The following is a 17,669-nucleotide window of genomic DNA, read 5'->3' as shown; positions in this document are numbered from 1 at the left end:
TTGAACCAAGGTCCCGGCACGCGCCGCTTTCGGGGACCGGTCACATGGCGACGCGTCTGGGTTATGACCTCATAACGACGGTCACAGACGCGCGCTTTTTTTTGCCTTTGGCTTTTCCCCCACACTGATATACTATTAGTACTAATTACTTCTCTTCGGCTTCTTTGGCTTTTCTCTGAAAATGTCAGAGACTCAGCCTCTTCTTTCGCCGTAAGTTCTGCACTCCATGTTCCTATTTCTATCATTCTTACGAAGAAAATATTTACAAAGACAAGAGGTTGATGCAACACCAGTGTATCCAATTATTCACAGTATTCGTTCCGTGAGTTTGATTTCATATCTAATATCTTTTCATTATCCTGATCAATGTAACAGGATATCATAGTGCGTCTCGATTTCATCTCAAACAGTTATTTTTTGACGGGGCTGGGAGTTAGCATTTCATCGGTGAGTGCTCTGCCCTAACTACTCAAGTAGCGGAATTAATACCTCTTGTAGACACCCCGCTTTCATACGATGCAGTATGTTTTTCCTTTCGTCCTTTAGACATTTCCCAAACATTCTTGCACTAGCTCACTGCTCCCGACCTGACTTACACCCTCATTCGTCCACTGGTGGAGAAATACGGCGCAATGCAGCGAGACGGGAACATGTCCGTTGTCTTTTGCTTCCTACTCAACCGAGTATACTTTTCTCGTGATCAAAACATGGCTACCTCTCCTGTATCTCGAACCCGCGCAGAACTTTGTGAAATCCTGGCAATACGCACATTGCGGGAGTACGGCAACAATCTGTTGGAGCTCGCCGTGGTCTTGACGACGAGTTGGATGGTGTATAGCGGTGCGGACGAGACTGTGATGCAAATGGCTCGCGAGGAGAGGGAAGATCTGGAAGAAAGGGTTGGGAATGCTATCGAAATGGCGATTCTAGGAAGGTCGAAGAGGTTTATAAAAAGTTCTTCTTGTCAGAAGGTCATTGATGGGATTTGGTCGTGCGTACTCACATCATGGTTTCTCTTATCACTCTCGTCGTTCAATGCCGTATTTCCGTTCAGAGGAAAGTGTGTGTATCAAGCCGAAAGCAGTCACTCGATCCTATCAGATGCAAGTGTCATTCGCCATCGAGAGTCTTCTACTATCACTTCATCTTCTAGTAGACCTATAAACGGAACCCAATCCACTTCTATGACCCTCACAAAGCCCCTTTATTGGATCATTATCGGTTGGTCGGGCAGCTCTTGCAGATAACTGGTCCTGGCTGAACGTCCGTTGATAACAGTCTCAAGGTACCTTTCATTCGGTCGGTTTTGGAATACACCAAGTACGTGATTCAAGACGAAAAGAGACCTACAGTCCAAAAAGCTAACTGTTCTCGTTAGCTTCTTGATTCTTTTCGTGCTCTTTATCCTCGCTATCGAATGGAACACCCGAGACGAGTTGAATGCTCCCGAGGTAATCTTCATGGTATATGCTCTTGGATTCTGTCTCGAAAAGGTTGCTGCAATGCAAGAACATGGTATACAAGGTGCGTATACCCATGTCTGGTGATTCTCTGAGCATCATTTCGAATTGTCGGCGTATAGTGTACTTTAAGGGTACTTGGGTAAGCTATCTACCTTTGCGAAGGAGATAGAACTGACCTACCTCTTATAGAATGGCTTCGATCTCGCTTTTGGTAAACTCTTAATTCCATCTAAAATGTCCAGTTAGGTGATCAAACTCGGTTTCAGTAACGACCTTTATGCTTTATGCTATCCTCAGGCTTTATGGAGTATTTCACCATAGTTTGTCGTCCCGTTTTGGTTTCTTTCGGAACAGTCAATCGACAGTCTAAGTATAGGTCTTTGGGCGCGTTCTACCGGTATAGACTGTCTTGCTCTCATCGCTTGCTTGATGTTTCCGAGGTTAGCACTTTCGAGCTAACATTATCATACATTGATGGTGATTGACTTTGTATCAGACTGGCATTTGTCACGCTTCGCAATAATCTAATGGTCCTTTCATTGAGAGCTATGATTACGCAATTCGTTGTGCTCATGCTGATCGCTGCGTTCTGCTTTTGTGGTTTTCTGTATGCTCTTTGGACGTGCGTCAAGCTATATTCAATGAACACAGTTCCTAACTGAATTTACACCTCTTTTCTTGGTTCTCATCATGTAGGTTAAGCCGCAATGAAGCACAGTATGTCATGCCACGCTCTTAGATAATATGATTAGCGGTGTTCTCAATAACTAGACCATCTTCAGATACAGTGCTGGGTACGTCTGCCTTTTCGATACACAACAGCTTATCACTAATCAACACAAAGGACCATTGCTTGGTGGATGCTTGACCTTTGGTTCGGATTAGATGCCAGTGGTTTTGAACGGTCGAGTAAGTTGCTTTTCCTTGATTAATACGGTTCTGTCCAAAACATAATCTATATTTCCAGCTCAATTTCATCAAGTTTTCGGGCCAGTGCTTATGGTCACATACGCTATGCTCAGTAATACTCTCCTGCTGACTGGTATGTGGTTCTCAAAAAGATTATGGCGCTCATTGTTTACAATATCCTGTTCAGTCCTCGTGTCTGTGAGTTCCTTGTCGATTGAATAAGCTATACCGTATCCTCAATTTTTTTTTTTGCTAGATTCTTTCCAACACTTTCGCGACAATAAACGAAGACGCCGCTGCGGAGGTGAGTGTCCTCATCTCCATTCATGGAATTACTGTTGATTTCACGTCCTTAACGCCAGGCCATGTTCAGAAAAGCCGTGTCCACGATTGAAGGCGTAAAAGCAGACTCCTTGTTCTCTTACCAGCCTCCGATAAACCTGGTTGCGTTATGCTTCATGCTTCCGCTAAGTTATATCCTCACCCCTAGGTGGTTCCATAAGGTCTATTTACTGAAAATTTTCTGTATTCAACACTCATCGGTGTCGCTCGTGTAGGTCAACGTATTCATGATCAGAATCATGAACCTTCCTGCGCTCCTGGTTATTGCACTGTATGAACGGCAGGCTAAACATAACGGGACTACAGGATTCTATGAGACCTTGATAGTGGTCACAGAGAGGGCGTATGATTCACTTCCGAGGCAATTAAAAAGACTGTGTGAGTTTAACCTGCTTTTTCCTTGTGTTATAGAATCTGATGGTTGTTACAGCTATTTTTGAAGGATTGGCTGGATCTGATAGTGATATTGATGCAGTAAGAGTTGACAATGTGCAAAAAATAGCAGATGTCCTCATTTTTCCTTAGATCTTCGAAATCGAGGAAGAAGTAGATACTAGTGCGTTGGATACTAGGGATGATGTTGAACTTGGTCCGAGTGACAAACCACCTCTATCACCATCTGTATCAACATCATCAAAACCGAACAGCCCCCCACCTTCTCCAAGCAAACGGCGGACATCCAATTCTTCCAATCGTCGCACATCCAATTCCCTTCAACAACGAAGAACCTCGAACTCCTCCCAAAATAGACTGTTTGCGAATCAAACTCATCTTACTCCTGGTGGTGGTCCTTCTTCATCTTCACAAGATCAATTAGGAGGAAGTCAACCGCATCCTATACCTCCACGAACTCGAGTCAACTCAATTATGAGTCGAGGTATGGAGGCCGCGCAAAGTTTCACCAGTCCCTTAGCACAGATATATCAGCCTTTGGTCGTTGATGACGATCTCCCTCTTGCGAGTGATGAGTCCCTAGACCAGGTTCCCTCGGTACCACAGGGTGGTGCTCCGCTGATTAGCTACGGGCCGACAACACGAAGACGACTGTCGTCTATGCAGGGAGCTCATCGGCGTAATACAAGCGATGTTGGGCTTCTTCGTCAAAGCAATAATAACTTGGGTACACCGAATCGACATCTTCAGCATGTGCAACAACAGCAACAGCGGTCTCAGCAGAATTTTCCTTCGATGCAGGAAGTTATGAGTGGTGCAGATGGCGTTATCTCGGAGAGCCCACCTGGGCAGAGCCCGTCTAGTCGTGGGGGCTTGGATATACCTACGGCCGGACAGATTCAGGAGGAGGAGGGGAGTGCAGGTGGTGCTTCGCAGTGGTCAGAGAGGTTGGCGAAGTTGGAGGAAAGACAGGAAAGGATTGAAAATTTGTTGGAGGGCATTGCGAGGGATTTGAGGGACAGAGGGAAAGTGTAGCTTAGTATGTGTTGGATGGATAGAACATGCATTGAATATACACGTTTATGAGGTATGCTCTTTTTCACCTGCATTGAAGCAGGATTTCCGTTCTATTTCTAATTATAGATCTTTTCCCCCCAAAGTATATGCATTTAGCTTCTCCCAACATCTTTTTTTTCGTGGAATTCATGTCCTCATATTCACCATCATGATTCTGATGAGTACGCTGTTGGAACGCGAGGAAGTTATTCGTTGGGTCATTTCTATGGAAGGCATTGAACAGTTACATCAGAGTCAATGTGTGTTTCTTTGCTTGTATCAGGACTACCGATGAATTGACATGCATTATATTCTACTTGGAAGCTTCAATCTTGACTAAGATAGATAGATAGATTGTGTGATACCACGAACCGCTCCGCAGAAAAACCACTATTGATTACTTAAGATGCGGTCCCATAGGGAAGTTAATATATAATGAGAACGGAGTCAACGCTGTTTCCCTGCAGCCTCAATTTCTTCATCCCAACGCCTCATGTCTTCCCCTACTGTTTCTGAAAACGAGATAGCAGACCAGATTGGTTTTTCAGCGTATTTTGACGTTGTTTACATCCTAGGAGCGAGCCTCTTCTATGGCACGTGGTATATCAATGTGATTGATGATACTAGTACCTATGACTTGTGTTTCTTATATTGGCAGGTCTCTCTTTACCTGTTTTCGCACTTTCGATCAATGTCTTAAGGTGTGTGTTTGAGTTTGCATAAACATACATATGTGCTCCATCTCATAACTTAACAATCATTGTTCTTACTTCAAACCGTAGACAAAGAGCATGCAACTCCAAACCTGTCCGATTCCTTTTAATCCTCACATGTCTCACTCTGTTCTCCGTTACCGGGCAATTCATCACCAATGTCGGGGAGACCCTCACCGGGTTGTCTTGGTCTCAATCTCCTAGTGATAGTATCTCATATCTTGATCGAATGGCTAGCGCATCCGCGAGGGCAGAGCCCTATGGGATCGCTTCCCTGATTTTTCAGGTTATCAATGTAAGTAAACCTTGTTGGAGAATTGATACTCTGAAGTGATGAATCATTGAGTTTGCTGATATTCGAAATCTGGATACCTTTTTGATTGTTTTCTAGTTCTTTGCCGGGGATGTGATTGTCGTGTGGCGCGCCTCTGTTCTTTGGTCCCATTCGAGAGCTGTGCGGTATACGTTGTGTGTACTGTTAGCTGGAAGTGCAGGTCAGTTGACATACTGAGTTTACCACAGACTACTCCTTCATACTACTACCTATGTTGACCTCCTGGTCTCCAATCCCCTCCAAATCCTCCTGCGATCTTCTGGCATACAATAATCATTGACTGGGAATATTATTTGCAATCTCAGCTGCATCAATATACGATGTGACAAATTTCTCCATCATCCTCACAAGCAACAAGGGAGCAAGCGGAAATGGATTCTTGAAGGGCGATGCTTCAAGTATGTTTGTCTCATTAGCTGTGAATCTCGCGGCGACGAGCTGTATTATGAGTAAAGCTTGGTATGTCAGGGAAACTTGATCTTTTCACTTTTCCCATTGAGTTTTCATTGTCCTTGACACATTTTTGATGCTAATCATACTAAACACTTGTAATAACTTGCATGTTAGGCTCTTCCGACAGTCGATCAAGAAAACAATGTCTCGAGATCAAGTGAACAAGAATGTGTCATTCAAAATTTTGCTTTCCCTTGTTGAGTGTGGTTTATTTTACTGTGCAGTTCAGGTGGGGTTTTTATTACTTGATGGATGAAATAGTCCAACGTAGTTTTGACGCTCACTCATGAATGTCTGGGTTACCTAGGCAGCAAATGGAACGTTGACTGTAGACGACAATGCACCTTCAGTACTCGGTCGTGCAATTGTGGCCCAGTTTACATCCTTTTTTGCAGTGAGCTTCTTCCCCTACCTCGCCACTTTTTTCTTTTCAATGTCGATCCGGTACCGTACCTCATCTTTACACATAGGGAACACACTCAGCACTCGTAATCTCAATTATTGCTTCCCAAAAATCCATTTTGGAAATCTCTTCGGCAGTGGTTGGAAGCCATAGAGAGCCTTTAATGCAAGATGTTGAGAAAGGAGTTGGAGCCTTGCCGAAGCGTAGTACAATCTGGTTTGCACCTGGACAATTTGTATCCGGCGAGTCGGAGCAGTCGGCATCTGGGGATTATGGGAATGGGTTCTTCACCACAATGTCAGCATCTAGTAGTGAACTTGAGCAGGAGGATCGAAGCTACAAGGTGGTGACAAACTAGAAAGGGACTCAGAGGACTACCGCTCTGGTTATTTTATTTGTGTAAGATCCTTCCTTGCTGCTATTTATTGGCAACTTGAGTATTCTGTCATTCATGTATCCCTGATCCATACCACCAAAAGACGTGCTGAGAATTGAAAGAAACCAAGGGTGAGAACTTTGCTTGTATCATTCCAGTCAAGTCAGTACCGATATCCACAGTGCTAGCATGGCTCTCACAGATAAGGAATGGGAAATTGCCATTGAGGAAAAGATTTCCCAACTCAAGAACACTGATAACAATGGTACAGTAGCAGCACACACTGGTGGTACCCAGACCAAGTTCATAACCATAACACACCCATTGGATCCTTTATTCCCTTCGACTATTGATCATACTCTATTGAAACCGGATGCTACTTCAGCACAGATTGATGTTTTGTGCTATGAGGCGATAAGCTATGGGTTCAAGGTAAGGCTTTATTTTGCATCTGCGTGTGTACACAGTGTATGTGGGCAAAGTCTAGTCATGCTGCATGAACGGAGTCCACATTAAACAAGTTGCTGAACGATTACGCGGATCCAAATCTATTCCATGTGCAGTGATTGGGTTTCCCCTCGGGGAAAATACTACGGCTGTAAAAATGTTGTGAGTTCAACACTATGATAATAACACCTCACACTCAATATCGATCTTACCTACTTACTACAAAGCGAAGCCCAAGACACCATCTTCAATGGCGCGCGCGAAATCGATATGGTAATAAATATTGGCGCACTCAAATACCAATCTTACACCACTGTTTTTGATGATATTTGTGCTGTTGCTGAAGCATGCCACGTCTACCAGCCTCAGCTCCATCAACACGATCTACAATCCTCCAAGTTGTCCCTCACCCAACCAGGTGAAGAAGCTATGAGAAAAGTTAACCTAAAAGTCATCCTGGAAACTATATTTCTCTCCGACTCCGAAAAAAATTGCTGGAGCATTCATCGCTGCTGAAGCTGGTGCAGATTTTGTCAAGACGTGTACTGGGTTTGGCAGGGGAGGAGCGACAATGGAGGATGTGGGGCTTTTGTATTGGGCTGTGGAATATACTTCTGGGAGGAATGATGGGAAGGGTGATAAAGTTGAAGTGAAAAGATGGGAGTATCAACATCAACATTGGCAGTGGTTGAGGTGTTGAAGAACTCAACCTTGGCATCCCATGTGTTGTTTCTACTCTTGTTCAACCTGTTGCACCTCCACCTAATAGCAGCTATATTTAATTAGCTACTTCCTCTGTGAAAAAACTGAGATATTACTTGTTTGAATTGATGACGACATCATACTAGACTGTCCTGATTGACTCATGTCAATTTGACAACAATCCCCAAGCTAAATAAATAAATAATTGAATCAGGTATTGTGGGAAGGATGAAAGAACCATGAATCAAATAAATATACATATTTCAAAGCGCAAGAAAAATTTCAATATTTTGTTGAAACAAATGGTAAACATTCAAGTTCAGAAGCCTTCCTTATGCTCTGGAGGCTGCACAATCACCAGCTTGAATATATATGACATGATCATATTCAGTCAGCCTTTCAGGCTCACCAGACCTGTCATGTTGCCCACCAATAGCTTCTATTTCTACTCTCTCTTCTTCTTCTTCCTCATTGAAAGATTCTCCATCTAATGGAGCTCCAATATTCCCCAACATCTGGTTGGAAGCAAAGTTCAATGATGATACATGGGTCTGTTGCCCTTGTGATATTGTAGAGTTTCCAGGTTCAGAATATGTGTGCAAGTTGAGCATCAGGCGGCTGATGAGAAGGTTGGGCAATCTGGGAAATGAATTAGAAAGAATATGACCACCAATGAAAGATTGATTCACATATCAAAGAATGGTGCAACAAAGTTTTCAAAATTCTGTTGTAAATGGAGAGTGTATTTTGCAATAATCCAGAACATTTTTGGATACAATGACGTACATTGGTATTTCCAGACTTCAATGATACCTTGAGGGATTCCATAAATATAATGCACTCAAAAACTTTTAGAAAATTTTGAAAACTGACCACACTGAAGATAGCAAGAATAATAGCCACTACAAGCATGAGTCTTAAAATACTCAATATCAGTTATATTTCTCGGTTCAAATAATGGAATAGAACATACAGGAAATACAAAGTCCCTATTAGAAATCTTGAGCATCATTCTCAGAACAATATATACAAGAATTACCATCACGGATGATTATTTGTGTAATACTAGACTGATTGAGCCTTTGCATTTCCAGTGAATGTTGCACAGTCTTTATAGCAGTTAGAATGAAGATGAAAATGTCATATCCCAATGCCAACAGTGGAATAGCCAGTTCAACTAGAAAAATTAACAATTAGAATATCGTTGCATGTCCATGGTTATTTCACACTTCTAGAAGATGTGAAATCAAATATTTGTAAAAGATCTAAGAAACTGGTGCTTACTGACTGTATTGATCTAAATTATTAATGCCAAGCCCACACCTTGAGAGGTTTTGAAATGGTGATCCAATTGTGGAAACACCAACTTCTAGTACTGTGCTCTATGCACAAAATGGGTCACTGGACAATGAAATACAAGCAGCCAATCCCTGCTGACTCAGTAATAATGACACTTACCACTACATCAAGTGCAAATCTTGAAATGATGAATGCAGAAGCTATTCCCAAAATCACTTTATTTCTACTATATATTGCATAAACCCTCAGGGCAAAAAGAACTTATACAGGTGAGTGGAGGTCATTGAGGTAAGATTGACGACACACCATTGGCTGCAACTATGGACAAAATTGCAAAAATTGAAAATATCGTATTTAATGCTTGGCACCTTTTGTTATATTAGTACCGGAACAACATGTATTAGAAAAGTCATAACTTACTGTTTATCTGTTCCATTTCCAGGAAAAGCAGATATTGCTTGAATTATAAGATTCAAGAGCAACATGTATCTGTTCACCAGGAACAGTACTGAAATTCCAGTTAATTTTCTTTTCCATATTGAGCTAAATTCTCTGGGCCATGTCTCAATATGGTCTGCAACACATAGTGCTAAAAGAAATATAATCAAGGGTGTAGTTGAAACACAAGATAAATTGCTCACTAATAACAGCAGCCTCAGCATAATTGCTCAACAACCTTGTTCCAAAGAATCAAAGTCGAATAATGTGAAGAAAAAACTATGAGTACAGACTATCAATAGGTATCATGCAATTTATTTACCAAGATTCAATTTGGAAAAGAATATCATCCATCGTGGCAATATTTGGAAAATCCAGGAAGTTAATCCAAAGTGATAGATAATGCAGAGAGTTGAAACAGTGTCTGTGTGATATTGGTAAATGTGGTAAAAGAGTTATTGTGTTGTTCAGTCTCCAAATGCCCTGCTTTTATAAGTGTGGATTACAACAGTTCAGGTCGGTCAAGTTGAAACTGCAGTTGTGTGAGTACTTCCAGAATTGCAATGGCAACTCAGTTCCCAAGTCCAGGAATTCTAAATCTCAAATGAGATATAACCCAACAGGAGTTGCTGTAAAATGCTGTTGTGAGTTGAGACTCCTTCTCAGCTCCAGGGGCGGGATTAATTCCTCTGGCAGTCCCCTCCTACATTAGTATAAGCACGACCACACTGCCTGGGAGGGGGTGGTGGAGCTTTTAGAGGATGTCCTCCCAAGTGAGAACTCGAGCATATATATACATGATCTCTTCAGCGTATACATAGGTTGTCCCCATCCATTCCATCCATGGAATGTCTTTCCGGAATCCCAAGTCGAAGTTGAAAAGTCAAAAATTAAAGATTGAAAAGGCTTTCCTTACACTTAGTCTTGATTGTTTTTCCCGGGATATGACGTTTATTCCGGATCTCTCGATGTTTATCCAAATCTCTCGCTGGGTTCGTCATTGAAGTCTGGATCATCCCATGGGCAGGATTCATGGAATGGATACAGAAGGATGTTTAGAGGATGTTCAGAGAATGTATCGGAGGAGGAGGAAGAAGAGCTGTTGTATTGTCCCTAGAATAATCAAACCCTACAATCACCTCCTCGACCTCCACTTACTCGTCTCCCTCCTCAACCTCCTCCCTGCCCTCTCCCTCTCAACCTCCCTCCGCTCGACCTCCTCGGGACTCAACACCTCCCAACGCGTCGCATACTCCTCCGCCTCCGCCCAATCCCTCCACGCGCTCCGTAGGGGCTTCGGGTACCGCCCGTCTCGTTCTCGCGCTGGGCGTCCGAGAGATCCTAAACCCAGCCCTGTTCGGTCTTTGACTGTTCCTTCCGAGTCACCAACGCTACCACCTATACCCGAGTTCGAGTTGTTGGAGTTCAACGGAGGGTGGGCACCGAGAACACCCCAATCAACGACGTCGCGTCTGTGACGACACAGTTCCTCGTGTACCGCATGTGCGATGAGAGGGATGGCTTCCCCGGATAGGCCGAGGTCGGCACAGAGTTGGAGAGAGAAGGCTTCGGGGGTGAGAGGGGAGAGGAGGTCCCATTCGATGTGGTCTGTTAGGTGGTGGGTGGAGATTTGGACGTCGAGGGAGAGGATGACGCGGCATTCGGTGTTTTGGGTGAGTGAGTTTTGGTGTTGGTCGAGGTCTTCTTCTTCGTCGTCGTCGTCGTGGTCTTCAACAAGCACAGACAAGGAATCCATCCACCCAACCCACGCCTCCCCTCTCGCATCCTCCACCTGTGCCCTAATCTGCCTCGCCACGATCTCCCCATACGGATCCACCCCGATATCCAAGTCCCTACAAAATTGCGCGGCGAATACCTCTGGTGTTATCCCCGACGACGATGGCTCGTGGAGGTTCCACAAAAATACATCCCGGATGCGTAATCCGAGCTCTGGGACGTCGAATTCGAGCCGGACAGGGATGAGGATTGGATTTGGGTTTGGGTTCCGGAGAGAGGGAAGGGGCAAGGGAGAAAGGTAGTTTGGACCGTAATCTAAACTGAACATCGGACCGCCCTGCGCCGTCGCAGCGTTCGATAAAAATCCCCTTGACTTGATGAACCTCGACGGAGGAACTTGACCCAGATAACTCTGATCTAAATCCGAGCTATCCACCCTCGCTTGTTGTTGTTGTTTACTCGGTCTCCCGACTCTCCTCCCACTCCCACCGACGAAGTCCCCATCGGTTACATCGTCATCGAGTGCACCAGCGTCGGGGATATGATCTCCGTCTTTTTTGGCATCGTCACCGTCACCATCGTCGTCGTCCACCTCGTCGTCCACCTCAGCGTAGTTGATCACTGTCCCTCGAGATCGACGGGATGCGCGCGTGGGACGCGTTGTTGTTCCCAGGGTGGATGAAGACGATGTGGACGCGAGAGGAAAGGAAGTTGAATTTGCTGCTGGTGCGGCGCCGGTCGTTGTGGAACCTGGAAATAGAGTCGGTTGAACGATGAGCGTAGCGCCTGTTCGGAGTCGGGAAGAATAGGATGTGAAATACGCTTGAGCGGAGGAGGATATCGGGGTTCCTACTACGGGTGCGACTGGAGCTACCGCGGGTGGTTGGGGTTGGGGGATTTGGTAGTGTTGATATCGTGTTTGATTTTGAGTTTGAGTTTGTTGCATTTGCGTCTGCGTTTGCGGTTGTTGCTGCCCCTGCGGATACTGCGGCACATACGACGGCGGTGCCAACATCAACATCGGTGGTGGTTGTGGCGTAGACGAGCTCGATCCTCGCGTTGCACGCGTTGTTGCTCCTGCTGTTGGTCTACCACTCAATGGCAGCTGCATACAATCCATCTAATAAGCTACTTCTGAGAGGAAAAGACTCGGATACTCACCTGAGATATAACATGCCGAAACTGGTCATCCGACATTGTGCTGAACTGGCCAGTTTTACTCATCGCGATTCGACGGTCGACGACGACGGTGAAGGTACGTTGAAGAGCGAAAACAAACGCGTTAGTCACACGTTATCGTGTCACATTATTTGTTACTGATCACACGCTCGTTTCGATGCTCTCCCGCCCTCAGTTCCACTTTACATTATGATTGGATGTGACTAGCACAGGGAGAACGCTCAACTCGAATACACCCTGGATACGCGTTCTAAAACGGAACGACGACGACGACTCTTCATTTCAACAGCAATAACCCGTTTATCTCTCCTTAACCACGCCTCTCCCTTTACTCAAACCTCCAACATCCAACCTCCACTTCCCCAACACCATCTTCCCTTAGCATATCCAACACCCGCTCTCGCACCATGTATCAAAGAACAACCCAAGCCAGTCCAGTCCAGACTCCAAACCACCCCGTCATCTCTATCTCCCGACTCCTCATCGATATCAGGCATTACATCTATCCCAAGCCTTCGCCACCACCGCTTCGTGTTCAACGTCAACGCCAACGAGCTACATAATAGTCACGACCCGAAGCATAACTGTGAAGATGGATATAAAGGGATGGATGGATCTAGGGAAGATGGAGAGCCGCAATAACGTCGAGGAGCTCAGATCGTAATAAGAGCGGGACGATGTCGGTGGCTTCGATACCCATAGAAGGCGCGGAGGACAGTAGTTGCAAGGAGGACAGGAAGATTGTTATATATACACACGTGCCTATACGATATTTCGCTTGACGAGTGCGAAGATGGATGGATGGATCCATCCATTGAGAGAAGGTAAACGAGCCGCAAATGCGACGACAGTGGGGAGATCATGTAACCACGTCAAGAGCCGCAATAATATCGCGGAGCTCAGAGCGCAATGAGAGCGGGGACGATGTCGGCGGTTTCGATGGCTATAGAAGGCGCGGAGGGAAAGGGTGATTACGGTAGTAGGACGGTAGCGCTGTAGCTTCGAGGAGAACAGGAGAATCGGTGAATAGGTGATACCATCCATCTCTAAACCCTTACCTACGTAGAGAAAGAGAGTTCGAGGCAACGAAATCAGGAGAAAGCGAAGGTACCATTGCATCTCCGTGTTCGTCGTATTTCCCTTCTCCCTTCCGCGTCATCCTAGACCACACATCCCAAACGACTTATATCGCGATCGCGATCGCAATAGCCAATCGTAGCCTTTCCCATCCCCAGCACCAGTCTTCATCATGTTCAATCATTCACCTCGACACCTATATTCCCCATTCTGCAATCTCCGTACCCTGCCACACTTATATCCTACAACGCCCATAGCCTGCAATACCCATAGCCTGCGATCCCTATATCCTACAACACCTACCTCGGTACTTCAGCGAGCTTGGTCTCTTAGCTTTCGAACCGCCGCTAGGGTAAGGAGGGAGGAATTGAGAGACAGAGGCGCTGTGGGCCGTTGGAGAACCCAGCTGGGTTGATGAAAATTGTGTAACATGTTTTCGATGAGTAGAACGTGGAACATAGAACGTATTTCCAGCCAGCGCCAGTGATGAGTAAGTACTCCAATAGCCTCAACACCGGCACCAAATGACGCTCTCGAATGCCTCGATGTCAACGGCGTCTTCCTTCAACATGGCTACCTCTCTTGTATCTCAAACCCGCGCGGAACTTTGTGAAATCCTGGCAATTCGCACTTTGTGGGAATACGGAAACAATCTGTTGGAGCTCGCCGTGGTCTTGACGACGAATTGGATGGTGTATAGCGGTGCAGACGAGACTGTGATGCAAATGGCTCGCGAGGAGAGGGAAGATTTGGAAGAAAGGGTTGGGAATGCTATCGAAATGGCGATTCTAGGAAGGTCGAAGAGGTTTATAAAAAGTTCTTCTTGTCAGAAGGTCATTGATGGGATTTGGTCGTGCGTACTCACATCATGGTTTCTCTCATCACTCGTCGTTCAATGCCGTATTTTTGCTTAGGGGAAAGTGTGTGTATCAAGCCGAAAGCAGTCACTCGATCCTATCAGATGCAAGTATCATTCGCCATCGAGAGTCTTCTACTATCACTTCATCTTCTAGTAGACCTATAAACGGAACCCAATCCACTTCTATGACCCTCACAAAGCCCCTTTATTGGATCATTATCGGTTGGTCAGGCGGCTCTTGCAGATAACTGGTCCTTACCAGCCTCCGATAAACTTGGTTGCGTTGTGTTTCCTGCTTCCGCTCAGTTATATCCTCACACCTAGGTGGTTCCATAAGGTCCGTTTACTGAAAATATTCTGTATTCAACACTCGTCGGTGTCGCTCGTGTAGGTCAACGTATTCATGATCAGAATCATGAACCTTCCTGCGCTCCTGATTATTGCACTGTATGAACGGCAGGCTAAACATAACGGGACTACAGGATTCTATGGGACCTTGATAGTGGTCACAGAGAGGGCGTATGATTCACTTCCGAGGCAATTAAAAAGACTGTGTGAGTTTAACCTGCTTTTTCCTTGTGTTATAGAATCTGATGGTTGTTACAGCTATTTTTGAAGGATTGGCTGGATCTGATAGTGATATTGATGCAGTAAGAGTTGACAATGTGCAAAAAATAGCAGATTTCCTCATTTTTCCTTAGATCTTCGAAATCGAGGAAGAACTAGATACTAGTGCGTTGGATACTAGGGATGATGTTGAACTTGGTCCGAGTGACAAACTACCTCTATCACCATCTGTTGTAGGATAACGAAGCCACGGCGCCGAATGTCTCGTCGTAGTCCATACCATAAACCTGTGTATATCCTTTCGCCACATATCTCGCCTTTCTCTTCAACAGTTCCCCTTGTGATCCCCACTTGGACGTGAATATCCACATTGCATCCATGAGGTTTGCCCCCCGAGGTAGTGGCACCAGCTCCCACACCTCTTTCTCCATTAACGCGTCGTATTCGGCTTGAGCTGGTGGACCCCAGAGGTCCCAGCGGAGCTTTGCCTCTTTGAAGTTCCTTGGTGTCCATCTCTCATCATGGGTCGATGCGAAAGCCCATGGTTCGTGGGCGACGAGCGCAAAGGCGGTATCGGGTTGATTCCATCCCATTTCCTTCCGGACAAGTTGGTCTACATTCATTGAGCCGCCAGTTCGCTCGCGTAAGACACGTGTTGATGCGGGAGCTGGAGGTTTAGTAGTGGGTATGGAGTCAGGAGGAGGAGATTGAGGAAGGGATTCTGGTTCAGAAGGTATAGGTGTAAGGGGAGATAACGGCGGAGAGAGAGAGGGAGGAGTTGATGTTGAGGGCGCTAAATCTAATTTGAGTGGCGCCCCGGATTTAATGACCTCGGCATCACCGTTTGATGGTTTAATGTCCTCGGCATCACCGTTGGAACCGAAAGAGATCTCGTCATCAGACCGAGTTCTCTTAGCTATTCCTTCCTCGAATTTGACATCCCTTGACTCAATAATAGTCTTCCACTCTGGCACCCAAATTCTGTAGCCCCGGCGGCCCATATATCCAAGCAAACGACCTTTAATCGCCTGACGCGCAAGTTTGCCATCTTTTCTGGTTTCTGGTAATGTTGCCCAGGCTTCACATCCGAAAGGCCGTAAGTGGGATACGTCCTGGCGTTTCTTGGTCCAACGTTCCATAGGGACAACATCAGGTGAACGAGCAGTAGGGACGAAGCTGTCGACGTATATGAAGGTACTTGCTGCTTCTGCCCAGAATGACGGTGATAATCCAGAATCTTCGAGTAGAGTTCTCGTACCCTCGATCACTGTCCTGTTTGCGCGTTCCGCCATACCATTAGCCGCCGAAGAGTAGGGGGTTATCTTCTCGATGATGATACCGTGCTCTTTGCAGTAGGACTGCATTAGATTGTTGTCAAATTCACCCCCACCGTCTATCCGAATGATTCGAAGGCGTTCCCCAGTCTGGTTCTCTGCCATAATGCGAAACTCATGGAAGTGTTTGAGTGTTGTCTCTGCCCGTTTGTTGGAGATGAAATATGGGACTCGGATGGAGGATGCGCCATCAGAGCAGAGCATCATATAGTTGGCCCCGCCTCGACTCTGAGTTCTGGAAGGTCCCCATAAGTCAATATGCACCCGTTCGAGTACTTTGGTCTCATGCATGAGTTTCTCGTCAAATGGGCGTCTCGTCGCTTTGCCATATAGACAAGGTTCGCACATTCCTCGTGTCTCTTTCGATGTTACTTGCAATCCGTCCACTAACTTTCGATGTGCCATTCTCAGGATTCTTGCGACTCTGACATGACCGAAGCGACGGTGCCAAGTATGTATATCGGTTGGTTTTTCGTGGGACCTGGCTGAGCTTGCATAGATTTTCCGGTCAACTCGGTACATTTTTGAGTTTCCGACTTGTGTCCCAACCATGACCACTTTACCAGAGGAAGTCCTTACAGTGAGTTTCCGCTCCCCCCATTCACCATTATATCCCTCTCTATCGAGTGTTGATACTGAGATTAGGTTGTGTGCAAATTCCGGGGTGTGTTTCACTCCTTTGAGTTTCACATTGCACTCCAGGCCGTCTACTAGGGTTGGGATATTCACATCACCAATTCCTGGTATCTGGAACTTGCCAGAATCACCCGCTATCGCGCTGTTTCCACTTTGTCCACTGACGGTCTCGTAATGGATGAAATCCGACCTTTTTACCCAGCAATGCTCTGACACCGCCGAATCGAGAAACGTCTCAGGCTCGGTTGGTTCAGGTGGAGAGTAGAGTGGCATATTACCATTGCAAACGGTGCACTCGATAGGATTCGATACAAGGGAATAAATAGGTACGTTATCGCTAGCACTAACACTCTCCCTTTTCTGACTCTCGCAATTTAGAACGGTAGTTCTTTCGGGTCTATTGGAGTCATTAGGGGATAGTGTTGTGAAGGTCGGATGGATGGACGTCCCCGGCTTAGCGGAAACATTGACATGGTTGGTGTGAATGTAGAGGTCAACAGGATCTGGATCGGTAAGGATCGCCGCGCTAGAGGCAGTAGTGGTTGAGCTGGATGCGGCGGTGCGATTTTCGTACTTGTCCTTCCAGCTCTTTGGGGCATTACCTTCTCCACCTCCACCTTTTGCCCAACAGTTCTCGATGGAGTGACCAAGCTTCCTAGGACAGGAAGGGTTGGTGCAGACTGGTCGATTTTGGCGCTGTACAGCGCTCGCGATGACAGGGTGTGCTGTGATGTGCTGGGCAACCAGCGCTGCTACTTTCTTCTGGATGCACTGGTCCTCATCATCAACTGGTTCCACCTTGTTGATGTAGAGGTGCTTGAGATAGGTGAAGGCCTCAGAGCTTGTGCGGCCAGGAATGTTCAATACGTTCTCCTTCCATTCTTTCGGCATGGATTTAATGACAATGAGGCGATACTGGAAGTCATCCACAGCACCACCCAAGTTACGGAGC

The 17,669-nt window shown here is 45.8% G+C and overlaps 6 protein-coding genes across 6 annotated transcripts; 4 read left to right on the top strand and 2 right to left on the bottom strand.

The window, feature by feature from the left end:
- Positions 1-10: 10 nt before the first annotated feature.
- Positions 11-4,490, top strand: C8R40DRAFT_634001 (uncharacterized protein). Its single transcript, XM_046235719.1, has 26 exons — positions 11-210; positions 271-322; positions 376-384; positions 438-447; positions 499-521; positions 573-991; positions 1,055-1,103; positions 1,157-1,221; positions 1,279-1,320; positions 1,379-1,524; positions 1,583-1,602; positions 1,653-1,674; positions 1,730-1,783; positions 1,840-1,903; positions 1,960-2,085; positions 2,160-2,180; positions 2,246-2,257; positions 2,308-2,372; positions 2,431-2,505; positions 2,560-2,570; positions 2,629-2,676; positions 2,735-2,875; positions 2,930-3,092; positions 3,145-3,188; positions 3,240-4,194; positions 4,268-4,490. Exons 1-25 carry the CDS (start codon positions 182-184, stop codon positions 4,140-4,142), a joined length of 2,613 nt encoding a protein of 870 aa, XP_046081712.1. The 5' UTR covers positions 11-181; the 3' UTR covers positions 4,143-4,194; positions 4,268-4,490.
- Positions 4,456-6,555, top strand: C8R40DRAFT_1125613 (uncharacterized protein). Its single transcript, XM_046228988.1, has 8 exons — positions 4,456-4,756; positions 4,822-4,864; positions 4,946-5,171; positions 5,268-5,370; positions 5,516-5,669; positions 5,778-5,892; positions 5,971-6,057; positions 6,134-6,555. The coding sequence occupies exons 1-8, from the start codon at positions 4,657-4,659 to the stop codon at positions 6,422-6,424; spliced, it is 1,119 nt and encodes a 372-aa protein (XP_046081711.1). The 5' UTR covers positions 4,456-4,656; the 3' UTR covers positions 6,425-6,555.
- On the top strand, positions 6,538-7,560 carry C8R40DRAFT_1240334 (uncharacterized protein). The gene is made up of 4 exons (XM_046233515.1): positions 6,538-6,573; positions 6,625-6,874; positions 6,930-7,051; positions 7,117-7,560. The coding sequence occupies exons 2-4, from the start codon at positions 6,632-6,634 to the stop codon at positions 7,403-7,405; spliced, it is 654 nt and encodes a 217-aa protein (XP_046081710.1). The 5' UTR covers positions 6,538-6,573; positions 6,625-6,631; the 3' UTR covers positions 7,406-7,560.
- A 350-nt stretch (positions 7,561-7,910) lies between these two features.
- On the bottom strand, positions 7,911-9,682 carry C8R40DRAFT_1073135 (uncharacterized protein; the record flags this gene model as incomplete). Its single annotated transcript, XM_046226521.1, has 13 exons — positions 7,911-7,952; positions 8,041-8,230; positions 8,281-8,315; positions 8,378-8,404; positions 8,465-8,507; positions 8,565-8,580; positions 8,631-8,768; positions 8,880-8,973; positions 9,050-9,090; positions 9,197-9,258; positions 9,311-9,479; positions 9,532-9,566; positions 9,651-9,682. 13 exons carry the CDS (start codon positions 9,680-9,682, stop codon positions 7,911-7,913), a joined length of 924 nt encoding a protein of 307 aa, XP_046081709.1.
- Positions 9,683-10,463: 781 nt separating this feature from the next.
- On the bottom strand, positions 10,464-12,252 carry C8R40DRAFT_1257894 (uncharacterized protein; the record flags this gene model as incomplete). Its single annotated transcript, XM_046233789.1, has 2 exons — positions 12,227-12,252; positions 10,464-12,170 (listed from the first exon to the last, which is right to left on the bottom strand). The coding sequence occupies exon 2, from the start codon at positions 12,084-12,086 to the stop codon at positions 10,464-10,466; it is 1,623 nt and encodes a 540-aa protein (XP_046081708.1). The 5' UTR covers positions 12,087-12,170; positions 12,227-12,252.
- A 1,638-nt stretch (positions 12,253-13,890) lies between these two features.
- Positions 13,891-14,428, top strand: C8R40DRAFT_1175419 (uncharacterized protein; the record flags this gene model as incomplete). Its single annotated transcript, XM_046232325.1, has 2 exons — positions 13,891-14,174; positions 14,236-14,428. The coding sequence occupies 2 exons, from the start codon at positions 13,891-13,893 to the stop codon at positions 14,426-14,428; spliced, it is 477 nt and encodes a 158-aa protein (XP_046081707.1).
- Between the last annotated feature and the right edge of the window lie 3,241 nt (positions 14,429-17,669).

The sequence above is a fragment of the Lentinula edodes genome (genome assembly GCF_021015755.1).
Source record: "Lentinula edodes strain Le(Bin) 0899 ss11 chromosome Unknown C8R40scaffold_43, whole genome shotgun sequence".
Classification (NCBI taxonomy): Eukaryota; Fungi; Basidiomycota; class Agaricomycetes; order Agaricales; family Omphalotaceae; genus Lentinula; species Lentinula edodes.
This window is presented reverse-complemented; position numbering and strand designations above follow the sequence as displayed.